General features: G+C 35.2%; 1 protein-coding gene across 1 annotated transcript in view; it reads left to right on the top strand.

Annotated features, from left to right (window-relative positions):
• Positions 1-17296, top strand: part of CWC22 (CWC22 spliceosome-associated protein) — a 32663-nt gene extending 15367 nt beyond the window's left edge. Inside the window, exons 14-19 of the mRNA XM_009699637.1 lie at positions 9923-10000; positions 11115-11267; positions 12174-12301; positions 13265-13366; positions 13463-13659; positions 16441-17296. Coding sequence (XP_009697939.1) covers positions 9923-10000; positions 11115-11267; positions 12174-12301; positions 13265-13366; positions 13463-13659; positions 16441-17048 — 1266 coding nt within the window. The 3' untranslated portion in view covers positions 17049-17296. The remainder of the gene's footprint in view (positions 1-9922; positions 10001-11114; positions 11268-12173; positions 12302-13264; positions 13367-13462; positions 13660-16440) is intronic.
• The last annotated feature ends 3158 nt before the right edge of the window (positions 17297-20454 follow it).

A 20454-nucleotide genomic window follows, 5' to 3' on the forward strand; every position in this document is an offset into this window, starting at 1 on the left:
GCAGGAAATTTCTGGGTGAATTAACTACCTGTTTCTAAACAAGGAAAATCATCTTTTATTCTTTCAAGTTAATATCTTCAGATTGAAGCCTTTATTGAATTGATTCCCACTGCATTCATTATCAAAACAAACCACAGGATTATTTTTTTTAGCCATAAAGCACTTTTTTTGGTCTGTTTTACTGAAAGCTTCAGCAACCTGTATTGCAGGGATGTTTTGTCTCTATCTATAATTTCTTTGCATCTTATGATTCAAAGCTTTAACCAGTCTTGAGAAATTACATAAATGTTTGCTGAACTCTTGGATAAATCTTCAAGGTTTGTTTATGCTTGTAAGAAAATGGCAATTTAGATTGAGTGTAGGAGAGATGATAATGTTATGGTTGGTTCTTTCTGACAGTGAAAATCCTGTAGGTAAGAGCTCATTCTCTGTGCCAACTCCTGCTGTGAATGGTAGTTATCATGAGAAGCAGGTACTAGAGTGTTTGACTGAAGTATTGTTTAATGCAGTTTCTGTTCCTTAAAAATTAGGTGAAACTTCAAATTATCATTGCAAAATTTTTGTTCCAATTAGGTCTAATTTTACAGTAACTTTGTGTTTTCCTTCTGCAGGGCTTTACTTAATGAAATCATTGCTCTTTAATTCTGTCATTAAGACTGTTTTCCACAGGTTTTGAGTAGTGAATTGTCAATTAAATACAATCTAAAAACTGATAAGAATATTCAAAACCTGAAGACAGACATGAACAACAGTTTTGAGACTAATATAGTCTTAATGACTTTCTTGCAGGTTAATTGTTCCAGAAATCTTTTTGTACAGAGATTTATGGCGTGACTTAGCAGGACTGAGTTCAGGAATATATTTAGCAGTTTTTATCAGTGGTTGAATTACCAGATTATTGTGTCACATCAACTGCTGCACAACATAAGTGTTTTTATGCTTAATACCAGTAATGGATCTGTTGCATAGCTCTGACCTGCAGAAAGAGGATTAAGGTTCAAGTGGATAATCTATGGAATAGAACAACATAATACTGCTTTTTGGCATTGCAGTTTAGTACTGGGTGCTGAGGGGAATGTTGGCAGTCTCTTTTTTTTTTTTTTTTTAACTGCCAAAAATTGCTGTGTTCTGACTTGAGATGAACACATTTTTCATTTTGCTGTGAACTGAAATGCTGCTTTTTGGGAAGTGAATGATGCTGTTAAGCAGAAACATCCATCTTCCATTATCTGACTTGCATGTAGTTAATTTTTAGTCTATAGCTGTATATTCTCCTTCCTCAAAATACTTATTTCCATCTCCTCATCCTTTATTTTTTTCCCATACCCCTTTTTTGGGGTGAAAAGTTTGCCTACTGTAGTGTCCTATTTTTCTTTCTCTAGAAAACACCTTTTCTTTCCACAGTTTTCTTTTTCACAAGCTCGGTTTTAATTTCCAGCTTTCCAGTTTTTCTTTTTTCCTTGACTCTTTTTCTCATTCATTTATTTTTCCTCCAGGATTCTGGAAATACAGTATCTGCTTCTTGTACCCAGACCTTGTCTTTAAACTGTCCTCCTGATTACACTTGATCTGTTTCTCGCCCTTTTTAATCCTTTTTTAGATGATTCCAGCATGTTCAATGTTGACTTCTGTGTCAAAGGGCCCTTCCTTAGTCATTACAAATTAAATCTTCTAAAATGTATCATTTTCTTCTGTATTTTGTTAATCTTTGATAGATGTAAGCAATGTAACCTTTCTTCTGTCTGTATCCTTTTTTGGCATGTCATAGTTACCTTAAATGAGTAAAAGTGTCACTCCTGTGTGGTTTTACATTGCCTACTTAGCATAAATGTCCAGAAGCTATTTAGAAACTTTTTGTCACAAATTTTCTTCCTGATCCTTTTTCATGCTATGTCTTCCATATTACACATTTTCAGGATCCCCCTGTGCGTGATGTTTTGTAGATCTTCTCTTGTTCTACCACTGTGTTTCTTAAAAAAAAAAAAAAAAAATCTTGGAACTTTTCTCAATACTATGATGAGAATTTTTCCTGAATCTATTACTAAAAGCCTGATGAAATTAATTTTGTTTTTCCTGTTACTCTGTTTCTTACTTCAGCAGATTAAATGTTATGGTATCGTTGTCTTCCTGCTTCTGTGGGTTTTTTTTGGTTGGTTTGTTTTTGTTTTTTTTTTTTATTCCCCTCCTTTCTTTCTGACCTCTGTTCTGAATTCTTGTCCAGGTATGAAAACCTTCTGAATTTTACTTCTTTACTATCTCTTGTGCTGACATCCATCCCCACTTGAGTAGGTTCCGAGTAGACCCTTGCTAACCTAGTATGTATCTGCTTCCTTTATTTCAGATCTGTGAATGTTAGTGTAACTCAAGTATGAAAACAGTTGTATGCATCTGCTGTGCATTGGGACTGTCTTGTTCCCTCATACTCTTCCATGTGGATTCTTAAGCTTTAACAAAGGGGTTTATTGGGTTTTTGTTGATTTGACTCACATTGGTCTCTTAGTTCTGCTCTTCTGCATTAGGTGGTAATATTTAAGTATGTCAAACACTCAAAATTTAATTCTCATGTGTTGGTTTCTGATTATTTTTTTAAAGAAAGAAATTAAAATAGTTGAAATTCTTCCTGTTTGCAGTAAATTTAATAGGAGGAGGCTTGCTTTTCTTGGTGTTATTTAGACCCAACTGAAACCTGCACATCAAAAGTTGAAAAGCTTTGTTGTAGTCTGTACTACAGCCTGTGAGAAGCTGTTCTAAACAAGCCTTACAGTTGCTTCTTTGGGCATATGTTCAGTCTTGGCAGAGCACACTACTTCTTTTTTTAAAAAAGTACTATTATTATCTGTGTTAAAGCTGCATTAATCCCATGCATTACCAAAGAAGAAAATTTAAATAAATTAAAACGTAGTTGGAGGAGTATGGTATTACCAGTTTTTCTGGCTTCTGAACTATGAGGAAAGCAAACAAACAAGACCAACTAAAATGTCAGAAATATGTTTTTTAATTTATGCTTTCCCCTAACAGATTTTTGTGGCCTCTGTTCTTGGAGGAGTACATTTCAGTTTCGGATGTTTTTGTTGAAAGATGTTTTTGATGTTTTTTGTTGCCCAGTCTCCCTCAAGGTTCGGAGGTGAGGACAACCAACCAAAAGAACAGCCAACCATACATTGTTCCTGCTCTTTGGAAATGTGCCTAAAACAGAGAACTAAACTTGTATACAGCAGTGCTTGGAACTTTCCTAAATTAAATTAGTTCCTTTTCTATAAGAATGTCTGCCCCTCAGTGCAGTTATCCCAGACAAAAGTAATCAGTTATAGGATATTTTACTTTTTTTTTAACTTGAAAAGAGAGAAGTTATTGTAGGCACAGCCTTCTTGAAGGAATTATGCATGCATTTGACACATTTTCATTTTTACAGGATGATGTCACACTTGCTCAAAACAGTCCTAGTTGGAGGGGTGGGGGTGTCAGTGTCTCTCTTGTGCTATTTATGCATCGAGTCTTGAAGATAACAGAAGTATTTATTTTGACTTGACATTCAGTGAGAATGTAGTCCAGGAAACTGGTATAGAGTGGGATGGCCTAAAGCTGATAATTATGTTCTGATCAAGTTCATGATTTCTTAGATTCGTCGTTTTCCTTTCTTATTGTAGGGCATTGCAACTGATAGGTTTGGCAATTGCACCACGATTAGTTCACAGACTTGGTACTGCCGGTAAAAGGTGCTCATCCTCAGGTAGATTTCCTGTCTTTTGAAGCAGGACTTTTTGCGGGCCTGAGATGCTGAATCAATCTAAATTTTCATAATTTATCGATTAAAAAAAAATACACAGTAACTCTGGCATTGATGTTAAAAGTATCTTTAATTGGAGTTCTCTTAATGCATATATTTCCTTTATTTCTCTGCTGCTTTTGTTGTTGTTAATGTCTGGAAGTATAAGTCTAATGACATGGAAACACCTAATTTTCTGAAACATATACTATTTTAGCCTGGACTATGATAGCACTTCGTTCAGATTTTTCTTTGAGCTTTAATTCTTTTCAAATACATTGTATTAAATCTGCAAGTTCCATCAAAATCAGAATGATCTTATTCTCAACCTGCTCATCTGATTGTCAACCTGGCTCAAGGCATTAGTTATCTTAGTTTCCAGATGTTTTGGTATGATAAATAACAGTGAAGTAAGAATTTCTTATATATGATATAAAATATAATATGTAATTAATGTATAATTAAAACATTCTTAATTCTTAAAAAACATTGATAGCTGAATGTTTATAATATATTTCAAAACTTTTGAAATAAGCTGTCCCTCAGCCTGATTTCCTTTGCGTTGAAAAGGGACTGTGTGTGCTTGCAGCTGTTTCTTAATCCAAGGGGCAGTAACTAATCCCTACCTACAGGGCATAGTTGCTTAAACTGTTTGGCTATCTCTTTATGACCTGTGTGATTCTGGGAATACTTTTGACAGTCCATCAATTTACAGGGAGTTTATTCAGTACATAAGATACATAGTTTAGCTTATATGGCTTGCAAATTATATCTTTAAAATGGAAGTAATATATTTGATGCCAGAGCTGTGTAGATCACAAGTTGAAAAACAATCTGAGGTCTGTTCCTCAGGAGTCTTCAAAAGGTGTTGAAGAAAGAAAGGAACTATTAGTGTTACCAGTTAGTCTTGAGTTTGAGGTGGGTCCACTGTACCACTAGAAATTTGACTTTGACATTTCTCAGGTCAAAGTGTTGATTTGTATGCTTGTTTATATTAATTTACTGTCTGGCCATTTCACAGAGATGAAAGTTTTTACAAATTACATAGTATTTTTGACCTGGTTTTCACACATGTAGGAGCCTCAGAAGACAACAACATGGAGAAAAATAAAAAAACCACACAAAAAAAACCCCAACAACAACAACAAAAAAACCACCCTGCTTCTGAACACTCTATAGTTAGGATATAAAACTTTGACAGACAAGGAAGGTCTTGGCTTCTTCAGTGGTTTTCATTTGTGTAACATACAGTACTGTTGACATCAGTAATCCCTGAAGATACAGAACACCAGGAAAAGGAAATGCACATATAGGTGCAGAATCTGGATATTGAGTTAAAATTTGGAAAGACCCATTAATGGAACCAGTTTACCCTCTTTCATTCTCTCCAGTTAATAATGTGGGTTACGTATTTAAAATTTAAAACAGTTTCTAAATGGCTCGGTAGGTGTGAATGAACTAGTTGCTTTGACTGACCTGAGATTTCTTTAATGACCTGAAGGATGGAATAAGGGTTACTCTTAATAGGCTTGTGGATCACACAAAGGGGCTGAGCTTTGACAGGAGAAATAATCTAAACATATAGATGGATTATTCAAAGTATCACTTGAAATAATTAGTAATGGATTAAAAGAGGTCTTTTAAACCATACCTATATGGGATGAAGTCCCAGAAACACAACTTAGGTTTTAAAAAGTGCTTCTTTATATACATGATAGATAAGATGAGTTTAAATTTTTCAGCTCTTACTGATGTTTTCTACCAGAAAGTAATTTTTTAAAAAAATCTTAAGACTAATTTTCAACTATCTTGAGTGCTTAAAGCTTAATTGTATGTTTTGGAAAATAGACTGCATGTGCTTTATAAATGTGGCAGGGGATATTTATGTTAAAGTATTTCCAATAAGCCTAAAACAAAGTTTTCTAAAATTGCATATCTTTATGACGTTAAGGATACTAATGAGGTAAAAATAGTCAATTTCATTATATAATTGGGAAGCTCATTGCCTTTTCTGTGTATGTTGTGGTATACGTTGATGTCTACAGAATGAAGGTATAGAAGACATGCAGAATTATGCTAGATTTGTGTGTCACGGATAACAGGCGTTAGCTAGAATTCTGACTAGACTTTGATCTTCCAAACACGTATATATGCGTTTAACCTAAGGAGGTAGAATTGCTCAGGTTACCTCAGTGGCATCACTTAAAATCAAGTTTTGCATGTGTAGCCTTCAGGTGGAAGGGAAGCAGATACTGTGGGGTTTTAATGTATTATTTCACCAGACTTTTGTGTGCGTGTGTTGCAGACTTGTAGCAGCGTGATTAAAAATGTATCTATCCTTATATTCACTTGATCATTCCTGTGTAAAATGTCTGTCTGATTTGTGTGAGATTTTTGATAACCATATTCAGCTTTAGGCATACATTGCTCTAAACATAAAACAAGTTGAGGTAAAAAATGGTAAATAAAGGGTCAATAAAAGTTGAGAAAGACCATTAGCTGACTAAGCACGGGACAGACCTGGAGATAGCATAGTAGCTGCTGAAAGCACTGCATGTGTTTTGCCAAGAGGCCGCCTGCTACTGAAACACCTTCCATGGCTTTGCGAGCCTTGGCTCTAAGTGGTAATTCGATGAATAAAGAGAAAGAGGAGAGATGCTGGAAAAAATAGGCACATGTGATGGTTACAGACATGAAAATATGCAGCAGTAGGGATAGCTCTAAGGTAGTAAGTGAAAGTAAAATACACTCCAGCTCAAACAAAAGAGGAGAAATGAAAAATGTAGCATCTGTAAAAGCAGTACAAAAGCAAATGTATAAAATGTAAGGCACTAATTTCACATAATTCCAATTTCGCTTTGACTTAAACCAACCTATGTCCTTTACTAGGTTTGCTTCCAGCAAATCAATTCCTTTAGTTCCTTGAAGAAACTTGTAGAAACCAAGTGTGGCATTGATTTATATTTTAAGGAGCTACATTAGCTTACAGGGTGGGTATGTCTCATGATTGCTTCAGCTTGTGTATGCAACGGATGGAACAGAGCTGTGTGACTGGCAGGGGGGGGGGGGGGGGAAATATATTGCTTCCAGCTAGGGAGGGGGAGAGGGAGACCTGCTCTTGGAGGCAACCTGTGGAGCAGCTCTGAAATTGCAGTCTTAGCTGAATGCAAATCTTAAAGAAAAGAAATAGCAATAAATAAGGGAAGAAATGGGGGAAAAAAAAAAAATACTAACTGTAAAAAGGAACCCATGACCAGGAGGGTGTGAGAAAGCTGAGTTGTTTTAGCTCTTCTATCTGCAGTGAACATATCCTTTGTGTGAAGCTGAGAGAATATAGAGTGGGCAAGGTGGATTGTTTTTTAAAATGGTAAAGCTGAGGAAAAAAAATGAGTCTGATTTTTCCATCTTTTCCTAGTTTACCCTTTGGCATCTTTAAATGTATGATGATACTTGCCATGTTAGATTGAGCCATGTCTGTCTGAACCATTATCCTGTTTGAGTAAGAGCTAGTAGGAAGTGTTTAGGGAGAACTGTAAGAAATGCAGTGTATTTCGAGGGAGCTTTCTCCTTATCCTCTGTTTTAGCAGTTTTGGGAAGTGCCATTTTTTTTCCATGAAACAATAATGAATTAAAGGTACTTATAAAAGATCATTCACCATTTTTACGGGATGTCAGATATTTTCAAAGCATTTTACTTCATGATTGGATAGCTGTACACACTTTCTTAACTAAGCTGAATAGTCACTTGTTGAGCATTGTATGAAAACTGTTGAACAACAGAGTTTCACAGGCAATTTGTATACTGGGAAACAAATTCATTGGTTCTTTAAAGCAAGTGATGGACTAAAAAACACGGGCTCTTCCTGCCATAAACATCACCAGAAGTGTTATCATTGGGAGTATTGAAATGAGTTAACTAACCTTTAAAGCTATAAATGAAACTAGAATTGCCATGTGAACTTGTCACATCTCTCAAAAAAATAATTAAATTGTTTTAAAGTTTGTTAATTTTTAATCTGGAAGACAGTTACTCTAGACCTAACCTCAAGTTGTTTAGATAACACTAGCAAGAATGTCTTTGTGGGCAAATCTATTTTCATGCCTGTGGTTATTCAAGATACCCTCTTAGAAATCATTGTAATATTTAATTAAAATGTTAAACTACTTAATTACTGTAAACCACAGGGGATACCAGAGTTGTAATTTCATTTAAGATGAGGAAGAAAAGTAATTTGTTTTTCAAGTCTTGCTGAGATTATTAGCAGTAGCATCAGCACTTTACCCTTTTTATTGTTTAAGAACTGATTAACTGCAGCATTACTGTAAGACAGGATAATATAAAAAGTTAATATGCATTTTAATACATCACACTAACACAATGTGACAGTGTTGAAAGGAATGCCTTTAAACACATCTGTAAGTTTGTTTGATATGTTACTGCCTCGTTATTTGGAGGGGGTATTTTTTTTCGTGTTCAGCATAGTTGGCTTTTTATTTGGTTTTGAGTTTTTATGATGGACAAAATGTTTCTTTTCAGAATACATGCTTGGAAGAATGGCACAGATGGGAGAATGTGAAATCTGGTATATGTTACAGTAAACTGGTGTAAGACATAAAGAGGACAAAATGCTTGAAATTATCCAGTATTTTTTATGGGAGTGTTATTATTAGTTTAAAGAGAAATTAAACTAATCTTGAAAGATACATGCTTGACAGCCATAACAGTAGTGTCATAAATTGGTTTATGCTATGGAGCTGGTCTTATGAGAAAATAGTTACTGGGGGAAAACTGCAGTGATGTTTAAGTGCCATGTATTTTGTGGGCCTTAATTTATATAAAAATGTGCCCTAAACCAGTTCATAGCTGTATCACAATCTCTAATTTGCATAGTAGGTCAGAGGAATAAGTTTGGTTTTAAACTCTATGCTTACTTACCTAGATCCCTGCTCTCAGCTGCTGAAAGGTTCTGGTCCTAGAGGCAAGGTACAAAGCGGAATCCACCTATGTGTTTCCGTCTGGATCTTGGTTTAGTGTGCGTGAAAGAATAGGAGGAGGTAGCTGCTGGAGGGTGATTCGATAATGATCTTGGGGTGATGGTGTTGGGGAACAAGGACAAAGGGAGCCAGACAACCTGTATGCTGAAAAGACTGGGACAAGCTGTTCTAGATAGTTGGTGTCAATTGAAGGAAAGCATCTTCTGCAGGACTGCCACAGCTGGTGCTTACATCCATGTCCACCATGGAGACGGGGAAAAACGGAAGGCAGACTGTCGGTGATGGGGATGCACAAAAGTTTGGGGAGGCTAATCTAGCTAGGTTTCCTGCGGTGCTTCCTAGCCAAGAAGGAGAGATGCTCTTCGAGAGAGTGATTCAGAACATGAGCTTAAACAGCTTCTTTAGAAACGTTCCTCTCATTGTCTTGGTTGTAGAGGAAGTCTAGGCATATCATCCTCCCAAGGTTGAGTTTAGTCTTTCTGAACATCACCCGCAGGCCTCTCTGGCAAAGCAATTGCAGTGAAGCACTGCCTTCTGCTTGCTTATGGTAAGCAGAGCTTGTCATGAAAATTATAACTTAATAATTAGATATTAGTATATACGAAAATCTACAGATATTTCTGATTTTGGAAATATACTGCTAAGCATGCACATTGTATTTGAGTTTCCAGATGGCTTGTCTAAGCCATTTTGATGTTTGAAATTTGCGAAGAATCTTAATTTTCTATAAATGCAGGGATTGGTACTATTTAAAAAAACAAACGAACAAAAACCAAACCAAACAACAAACAAAACCAAAACAACAACAAAAAAAACCCTCAAAACCTTTCCATTTTGTATTTCCTTTTTGCACTGCGGTAAAGTCAGTTTGTGAATTAGTTTTGACCTTGGTTGGATGTACAGTATGTTAACTCATAAATTTTACCTTAAGCAGAAGAGGAAATTTGAATGGCAAAGTTCATATTCATGTCCCAGATAATTCCTAAAACATGAGAAAGTCAGAAAACTACTGATGTTGCCAATGAAGTTTTATGTAAATGCTCTTGTTTCAAAGCTCACATCCATGTAAGGCTTTCTTCAATATTTTGGTACTTAGTAGTGATGAGTTTTTTTGCTGCTACAGTCAATTTACCTAGAAATTTTTTTTTTCACTTAAACCAGAAAGAACTCTGCAATATGATACTTGACTGCTGTGCTCAGCAAAGAACATACGAGAAATTCTTTGGGTTACTGGCAGGGGTGAGTTCTGTTTTCAGATTTTACACTTTATGGTAGATAACTTTCATTGGTTTACTCTTTTGTGTGTGTGTCAAACTTAAGTTTTAATGGATAAATAAAACTAATATAGTTGATTGGTTGTATTAGTGGATTGAATCAACATTTTGATTATAATAAGTATAGTGAATGCAGAACAAGAAAACTCATTTTCTTTTCATCTTGTAGCTTTTTTTTGTCTCTTTTCTCATTATGGTAGAACAATAAATCAGTGGCAAAGGAATGGTGGAATGGTACTAAAAAGAGATAAAAGCATTATGAGTTACCAGAAAATATCCTTTTTACAGTGCTGAAGATTAGTTTTGGAGACTGTTGTCTTTTACCACTCCATTCAAAGCTGCTTAGTAGGTTTTATTTACAGCACCAGACTGAATGCTTACTGTCCCGGGATTGTGGGTGGGTTTTTTTGTTTGGTTGTTTTTTTCAGTGAACAGCTAGCTCTTTGTTTTTATGTAACTAATTGCTAATTTAGTTGCAGTTATTTCTTGGTTAAGTCTTCCCTATCTATGATATTGACAGATCTGACTAGTTAGGATAAAAGACTTTTCAAGGGAGCAAGTTATGCTGAAAGGGGGTGGGTTTTTTCCATTTGTATTTTTAATCCAGTATTTGAGGAAATACTTCTGTGGACAGTCAGTTACAAAGCACTAACCATATGAATCTACATGTTCAGTAAAATATAAATGTTAATTTCTATGCTCTTTGGAATGTTTATGTCCAAAATGTCTTACCTCTGTGTTCCCTGCTGCCTCTCCAACTTTAAATAGTCATTCAATGATGTCATGAAAAAAAGTTACTTTTGATGGGGTTAAATCAGGTAAAAATACTGAATGTACAGAAGTAAAAGAAATTGCTGGATAATTTGCTAATTGATAATTACTTCTTTGCAATGCAGATGAGTTTCTTGTTCTGACAGACTGCTGAAAGCAATAAAATATCCATTTGAAGATATTTTCTTTTCCTCCAAGGGTTATTTAAAAGGAAAATATTTGCACCATTAGGTCACTTACATGTAGGTTATTTGCATGTTTAATATTTTGTTTAATCTGTTTTTTTAAATTATACAATGTTGTCTCAGCGTTTCTGCATGTTAAAAAAAGAATATATGGAATCCTTTGAAGCTATTTTCAAAGAACAATATGATACCATTCATCGTTTGGAAACGAACAAACTGAGGAATGTTGCCAAGATGTTTGCTCATCTACTGTACACCGATTCAATTCCCTGGAGCGTAAGTAAAAAAGGCTATTGTCCTAGATTTCTTTTTCAATAATTAATCTCCAGTATTCAGAAATAATACATACCACATTAATTTTAGTATTTATTCTACAACTTGGAACTACTTGTATTTGTAGCAAACTGAAATATTTTAGGTATCTTCTCAGACACTGTTGAACAATTCTGGTTTGATCCATCTCCTCTTTCTGCCCTCTGTGCATCATCATCCTTCCTCCTCCATTCTTAAGTAGTTGACTTAAGCTGTTCTTTCATGGAGCTCAGCTGGAATTGGTTGATTAAAATGTACTTTTTTTAGAATTTTGAACTTTTAATCAGCAAGGTAAATAACAGAACTGTCTCTAAGAAACAAGCCTAAAGAAACCTTTTAAAATTATATATTAAAACTTTTGTAGAGTTGTAAGAAATTTTAAAATTCTGCCATTTTGTGATTTAAGTGCCAAATAAGTAAAAGTAATCTTGCATTCTGACATAATATATTGTTAAAAATGAATACATAAATAAAGGTAACTTCTCTTTTCATACTGTTTTATTCTTGTTTCACAGCCTAGTCTAATTGTCATTCTTAAGGCACACACAAGCCAGTCCAAATATTTCACCTCTTTAGAACTAAAATCCAAAATCTTTAACTTCCCAGTTCACACACTTGATTTTTCTCTTATGGAGCTTTCCTGGATAAAATAACTCCTTAAAATAATTACTAGCATAAATTTGATCAGAAACTGCTCCCAGGTGGTAGAAAACAATTTTTGAGGAAGAAAGTCTTGACTAGGAATTACAGGGTTTATGTTCTTGGGAGAGGGGTAATCAGTTTTTATTAGTTATTTCAGAGGACAGAAGATTTTAACATCAATAAAAGAATGTATATTTAACCTTCAGGTTTTTTTCTAAATATTTTCAGGTCCTTGAATGTATAATACTGAGTGAAGAAACTACCACATCCTCCAGTAGAATTTTTGTCAAAATATTCTTTCAGGAACTCAGTGAATATATGGGACTTCCTAATCTAAATGCAAGATTAAAAGATGAGTAAGTTGATATTTTATTTTCAAAACTGTACATTTAATTAGTTTGTTTATGTGAAAAAGTACAGATAAGAACTCTGTCTTCAAGTTCAGCTAAGGCTGCAGTTCTGTAGCTGCAGTACTTCAAGAATAAGTTCATGTATATATTTAGTCATTGCAAAGAGTCCCATTAAGCTGAGTGTGTTACCATCAGTTTGGGTTCGATTTGGTTGTGCATGACTATTTGCAAAGATATATCTTCTATTTTTTCCCAATGATATTTAGCTTGTATAAGAATTTTCCAAGTGCAAGTCTACTTTATGTATTGTCAGCTATATAGCTGTGTAACAAATGTTACTGTGGCTTCTTTTTCTGATAAAACTTAGGAAAAAAGCACATAACTATTAATTACATTTTTTCTAGGATTAGTTGCTTATCCTTAAGGGTAGTGTAAATAACATATTCTTTTAAGCCTCTGTGTCTTTTAATGCATTACATTCTGGCAATGTTTCTTCAGTTGTTTGAGCTATTTCCCCTAAGTTGGGATTTCTTCTGTGTATGAAGAAGAATTTAGTAGATGCTTTAGCTCATGTAAACTTAAACTTGAAACTTATACTTAGGACCCTGTTTGATGGGATTTCAGCAGAGGTACCTAGATCTTTGAACTTCTTGGTCCATAAGCATTATCCTTTGCTGTCACAGGCTACTGCAATTTCACGAGTCTCTTCAGGGCTTCACAAAATCAGGCTTTCTGTTGTCATGATCTGACAGTATGTATGTAATTCTTCTGTGTAAAGAAGTTTGTTTTCATAAAAGTGTAAGTTTTTAAATAGCATTTTGTTAGTTATATCACACATGTAAACAATGAAAGTATTGAAAAATGCTGTCCTGTAGAGATCCATACAGTTTCTTTTTCCAGTTTCTTAATGTCAATGAGAATTAGTGCTAAGCTGGCATGGTGTTTAATTTAGATGTTTTTTCCCATCAGAACATTGCAGCCTTTCTTTGAGGGATTATTGCCTCGGGATAACCCAAGAAACACTCGCTTTGCCATCAATTTCTTCACTTCTATTGGCCTTGGAGGACTAACGTGAGGAACACTTTTCTGATTTGATATTTACTTTCCTTCTCTCCCCACCCCTGGCCAAAGAAAAATATTGAAAACAACTCTTTTGTTATTAATTAGGGATGAATTACGGGAGCATCTTAAAAATGCACCAAAGATGATAATGACACAGAAGCAAGATGTTGAGTCATCAGATTCCTCTTCATCTTCAGAGACAGACTCTTCCTCAGATTCTGATTCTGACAGCAGCAGCAGTAGCTCAGAGTCATCCAGCAGCAGTGACTCCTCATCTAGCAGTGATAACAGCAGTGATTCAGGTACTTAAATACTACCTATATAACTATTCACTTCTCTTTTACTTCTATACACCTGTTTATTTCTATATATACTTGTTTTGAGGAAAAACTAGTTATAGATAGCATTAGTTTCTCTGCTTTAAAAATCAACTTTTTTTAACTTACAAATTTTAATATACTAAATATTGCTCATGGAAATTTATTTAGAATTTAGAAAAACTGATTTCAATTTTTAGAGACTTAAATACTTGAGGAATATTGTTTTGTAGATTACTTTTTTATGCAGTTGATACCTGTTGTACAGTACTATCACCTCCATTTAGGGGAGGATGGAGGGATTAGAGTAATTCCCTATTAATATCTCTGTGGGATGCTTAATGGTGAATTGTAGAGACTAATGTCTACAGCTCTTTTTTGCTTGGCTTGATTGAGTGAGCTTGATACTACTTGTGTCTTTCCCTGTAAATATGTGCTCCTTCATGGGTCAGAAATGACATTGTTTAGTTCTAGTAATGTGTTTAAATTTTATTCTCCTTGTAAGTCTCCATTTCTAATTCCTCTTCCTCGGGAAGAATTTGTGTGGTAATACAGTGAAGGCTCTTGCCTGTAGAGAAATCTCCAGGGAAGAATTAGCTTTTGCTGAAACTTAGTGTTTTGTAGTTTTATGCTTTATAATTAGTGTTTAGCATCTTATACCATCCTGCTGATGTAGAACCTTCTATTTAACATGAAGTCTCATAAACATTGCTTAATCTATAAAGTAGATGCTAGTATGAGTTAGTGTGTGTAGTAGTCTCTCCTGTTGTATATAAGCAGATGATAACACAGCATGACTTTCTATAGTACAGGAGCTTGCTGATTCAAAGTTAATTTGATTTATTATGTGCCTTTGAAATGAAACTGTTGATTAACAAAATAAAAGCAGTGTGATGTGCTCATGCTTTGGAAATGCACTTCTGTTCTCCATTGCAATCTTACTGTACAAAGTCTGATTTGTGTGTCATCGCATAATCGCATTAATGACGACAAAGCACTGGAGGAAGGCACAGTTAAACAGGGTCAGAGAAGGCGTTGGTTCAGCAAAGAGCCAGATGGCTCCTGCAGAGACAGCTGTAGCTCTGCTGAGCTGCTTGATAGGAACCAGAGAGGCAAGTTCTTAGTGACAAACCAACTGAGTCTGCAGTCTGCTGGTATGAACACTTTATTTTTCTAAGTTTAGGACCTTCCCTTTTACTGCTTGTCCTGTTTCCATTCAGGAACACATTCATGAAAACTTGCATTTTGATATCTTTGCAGCCTGGTTTCACTTTTTTTTCCCCCTGGTTCTTGTGTACTTAAATACAGCAGTCAGATCACTAGTTGGAGATAACTACATTCTTTAATGGTAAACTTGGTTGAGGTCCATTACTGGTTATAACTCCAAGTCTTCCTGTGTTTGCAGCTTTTTAAATCTTTAAAATAACTTGGTAGAGTTGAAAGGCATTTTTCAGAGGAATATGCTGCAGTACTTCAGTGTTTTAACAGTGCAGTGTATAAAAGAAAATAGAAAACCTGCTGATGAGAAATTGAGCATACAGCTAAATTAGAGATTACTGTCTTACTGATGGTTAATGTGTGAAACTTCACCAGCTAGCTCAGCTCAGCACTGCTCTGGAAAAGTCATTCCAACCAAAACAGGTCCAGCAGAGGATGAAATTTGTCCGTTATCAAAGCAGCTTGTTCCTTTGTATTTACATTCACCAGAATGCAGAAAAAGACCTGAGAAAGTAAAGTAATAGGAAAAACACTGTTTAAAAAACTTAATGTATTAAAATCTAGTTGAATTGATCCATCATTGCATTTTATCAGAATGCCAGGAAGCCTTAGTTCAGACATAAGACTAGCCAGCTAGTGTAGAATTTAGATATTTGATGTACTATTAAATCAGTTTGACAGTGATATTTTCAAAAGGTAATTAGAAACATTTAGTTGATATAATACTATAGTTCATACAATAAGATTGATTAATGATTATTCTCAACAGCTGTTACTGATAAATACTGTTTAGTGAAATCTAGAGGTTCCTTATAAAGAGCAAATAGGAAGAGTAAGACCTCTTCCACTGAGATGAGCACTACTATGTATTTAGAAATACAGAAGTTTTAATCTTACATTGTTGACAAAGCTGTCACTATTTCTCCTGAAAATGATCCAGAGGGCCATTGTTATGTTGCTGCAGTACCACTATCTCAAGCCATTTCAGCATGCCTCTGTTTCCTCACAGGATAGTGTTGGAGATTTTTCCCCATCTGCTGTTTTTAATCTCCATTGACTGATAAGCTTTTCCAGGAAGTAATTGGAAAAGTAAATGATTTTAAGAGACTGGATGATCTGGGAAGGGTGATGTTTCTAAAAAAAACATTGCTTTGACGTATGACTTGACAGCGTATGCCTGGTCCTTTTGTTATCAAGTCAACAAGAGGTTGATGACGGGTAGAAGTTCTCAAAAGTGAGGCATCCCTTGCAGATAGATGCGGGATAAAAGCCCTGCTGATGGGTACTCATGAGTGGCAGCCACATCTCTGCAAATTTGAGTTGTTCCCTCTTAAGCAATTAACTGAGGGGGAGGGGGGGAAGCAAGGTTTTTGGAGTTTTGTCAGTACATAGAAATAAAATCTCGTTATTTTGAAACCTTTGCCCTGATACATGTGCACAAAAGTTTTCTGACAAAAAATAACTCTCTAGAACTGTCTATGTAGTTTAAAAAGTTAAGCATAATAAATTAAAATGCAACCTTATTCCCATAACTTATTATAATTTCAGATGTTCCTAAAGCCAAAAGAAAGAGAATGCAAAAGAAAAATAGAGAATCTGATAAAGTTTCCAGGAAAAAACAAGAAAAGAAAAGGAAATCACTTGAAAAGAAAACAGGAAGGAGGCAGCAAGAGGAAAGAAGTGATACTGAGAGCAAGTCAGAAAGACATCACCGAAATTTGAGAGAATCACACAGGAGAGATGAAGAATCATACAGGAGAGATGACATATCGAAATACCATCACAGAGATGAGTCCAATGGTAGAGATGGTTACCATAGTGGAAAGGACAGGAACCATGAAAGAAGTAAGGATCTAGAAAATAAACACAGTAATTCAAAACCGAAGAAAGCGGAAAGAAGAGCTTCTTTGTCTGATGATGAAAATTACAGACACTGGAGCAAAGATAATGGACATCGCAGTAGAAAAAGAGAAAGATCAAAATCCAGAGAGAGACCCCATAATAATTCAAGTCCAAGAGAGGAAGAACAAGAAGACCGATACAGAAATGGTTCAGAGAAACACCGAGAGAAGTACAACCGTTATTCTGACCAGTACAGAGAATCCAGAAAGAACGAGGACAGACGAAGGGAGAATTCCCCACACAGACGAAAATAATACCTAATCAGAGTTTGAAATAAATGTGCATTTCTAAACTGTTAAAACTGTATTTTAAAATCTATTACTGAACTTTCCTTAAAAAAAAAATTTTGTACAAAGTGATAGTTTGCATTTGTAAACTTTATCAGACTTTTTCAAATTTTAAGTACCACTTTTTTATAACTATTGCATTGAGTCTTTCTGTTAAATTCTTCCTTTGGAAAGATGAAGTTGTTTATTTTGTGAATAAAACTGTTAAGATCTCAGCAAAATGGGTGTTTTTGTCACTTAGTTTCAAGCATTTGTAATTGTAACTTTATAGTCTAAAAAACGTTGGTTTTTAACTTTGCTTCTTAATTGAAAGTCAGATACTGAGGCTAGGGTGATAAATGTAAAAATTTCAGATTACAATGTGAAAGTTGTATGAGAAGGTTTTATAAAAATTTTCAAACATCAGCACAAGTGTTTCGGGCATTCCATAGCTGTATATTCTTTCAACTGCACAAACATGAAAGCAAGTTTGACCAAAATTTTCAGAGAATACTTCAGTTGATCTTTTTTTCTTCAAGAGTTAAAAATTGGAAAATCAATATTGCTGTTTTAAATGTCACATTTGAAAGTGTGTCAACTTGTTCTGTTACTTTTCACAATGTTTTTTAATATCGTAACATCCTGAGCTAGTTACACTTGTGATCTTAGAGACAGGGGGAAAAAAAGTTGTTAGGTTTTTTTGAACTATGAATTTGATTTTAAAGTCATAGACTTCAACTCTAGCCCTACAAAGGAAGCATTTAAGGAACATCTTTCCCAATATATATTTTAAAAAACAAATAATTCAATTGCTGCAGCAGTTTATATTATAAATTGTTCTACCTGGAGTCATTTGAAGCAACTAGTTCAACATTCATTTTATCAGTAATGAATCAAAATCATCTGGTTAAGACTCTAAATCTCATTAGTAACTAAGGAAAATTTTGAAAGTCTTTCAGCATGAAATAGGAAACAGTATGGACATTGTCAGTAGGGAAGGTGGAGGTGACAGTTGTATGTTATGCAATTGCTGATGCCGTAAGACTACATTTTTGTTACTTTGTGAAATGAACACAGTTGCTGGGCATATAAGAACTTACACATTTAATGTGTAAATCATATTTCATCTTGTTTAAAGCATAGAAAATATTTGAGCTGTTTTATAACAGAAAATAGAACAATTCCTAAGGAAATAGATCAGTTTTGCCTAAATCTTGTCACAACATTTTTCTAAGAAAAATACATTTAAAAATTTTTTTCTGTATTTAACGGAATTGATTTCTGCAAGCTTTCATGTAGTAAAACATTTTCAGTCAAAAACATTTGCATGGAAGATAAATTCATATTGCAGAGAAAAAATAAGGTTTCTATCTTGTTATACCACACACCGAAAAATGCTTTAGTGGCATCATGAGGTGTATGTTTGTGGATTTTTGGCAGTGTGTGTTAATTCCAGGAAAACTTAATTTGAAAGAATGCTTTCTAAAACGAATTCTGCTGATAATCGTTAGGCTTCTTTGATAACTCTCTATGAACATTATTGAAAGTGATCTCTACTTCATAATGGTTTAATTGTGCAAACTTAATTTATCTAGAGTAATACTTCCCTTACTATGGTATGGGTTTAATGGCATAAGTTTTATTAACCCATAACTTTCAAGATAATTCTGTTCAAGTTAAAAAGCTTGTTAATTACATCTTTAATAAATGGAAATACATTAAAACAATAAATGTGAAAACATAAAACATTTGTTAAAAAATAAAGCATTTGATCTCAGACATGCTGATCAGGAAATGCCAGCTTAAACATCTCCAATTCTTTGTGTTATTTCATACTAGCTGATAAAAACATTGTGCTCTTTGATGGTCAAAAAAGTGACAGAGTGAGATTAAGACTTGAGCTGGGGTCTTTGCTGCATTTACAATTTCTTGGTGATGGTTTTTTTTTTTTCCAGAAGTATTAATAGATATTTAATAGAGTGACCTATTAAAAATGGCTGTTACTTTTACTGTTACTACTATAGAGAGGTTAATGTTAGCTAGAAGCAGTAAGACAATGAGTAGCAGTTCTGATGTGTGCATGTTAACAGACACGTCCTCGGAAGAATGGCTGCACTATGGCAGACCAAAGTGGCTCCAGCCCAGAGAGACGGCGCTCAGTAACAGCGAGTGCAGGCCTGGGTTCCAGCCGACTGTCAACTAAGGACTTCCTGAGCCAGAGGCACTACCTGCATCTCTGAGTAAGGCCTCGCCCATGAAGTGGCCTAATTCTTGAACTCATTTTGGGGGGATTCTGCAGCATCCTGTGCCAGCGGTCCCAGTATTTTACTGCACAATACATGTAAAAGTATGTTTCTCTTACAACTTCTGCCTGATCACTTTCATTTGCTGCTCTCTGATGTATTTTCTCAACAACGGTGTATAGTCGTTTCCTGCTTGCCATCTTGTCTGTGATTTTATAGACCTAAACCTGTCTATTCTTTGCCATTTCTTTTCCAGAAGTTAAAATTCACCTGTAATCTCTCCTTGTCTCGGGCTGCTTTATAGCCTGGATCAGTCCTCCTGCCCTTTATTTATTTATTTTACTATATTCTTTATAAGGGAAAAGAAGTCAAAATACTATGTAGTATTCAAAATTAAGGTATTCTGGGACTTGCACAGTGACATAAGAGTTTCGAGGGTTGGTTGGTTTTCAGCCCATCATCTGAATTGCTGTAGAGCTGAGTGACCCACAGTGATCCTGGGCTTCCTTTCCTCTGCAGTAACAGCTAATTGTAGACCATGCACAGTAATGAAGTGACTCAAGCATGTAGTCTATAGTTCATCCTGGAGCTGTAGGTTGTGTTTTGAATAGCAGTTTTGACTGAAAGACTTCAAGAAGTGGAGGTTCTATTACATTTTTCCCTATTTTTGCTCACTTGTTAATCCTTGTTACTTAAAACCATGATTGAAACAGCCTAGCCTTAGCTATCTGCAACTGGGTCTGGTTATGACTTTGTTTAATAGACTTCTGCTATCAGAAGTCACCTAATGTAAGTACTTCTGGGCCGTGTTCAGGTAATGGCTTGGCTGCCTCTCAGATAAAATAAACACTAAGCTGCTTTGGTCTTGCTGAACTGCAAGTTTCAATCACAAGTGCTCTTGACTCAGAAGAATGCAAATGTTGTGTCAGTGAAACACGTTGTTTATTGGCGCTGTAAGTAGCAACCTATACCATTGAACTTTAAAAGTGTGTTATGAGCGGAGGTGTCGATAGCGAAGCTGTGTTGGGCATCTGGGCCTTGGTCTTCATGGAAGTGGCATCAGCTTCTTGGGTTAGCTCCAACAGTCCCTCGTGCTGGTCTGCGTTCAGGTATGAGTTACCATTACCGTTACATGGGGCTGTCTGTGCTCG

This window comes from Cariama cristata, unplaced genomic scaffold, assembly GCF_000690535.1.
Source record: "Cariama cristata isolate BGI_N322 unplaced genomic scaffold, ASM69053v1 scaffold22414, whole genome shotgun sequence".
NCBI classification, from domain to species: Eukaryota; Metazoa; Chordata; class Aves; order Cariamiformes; family Cariamidae; genus Cariama; species Cariama cristata.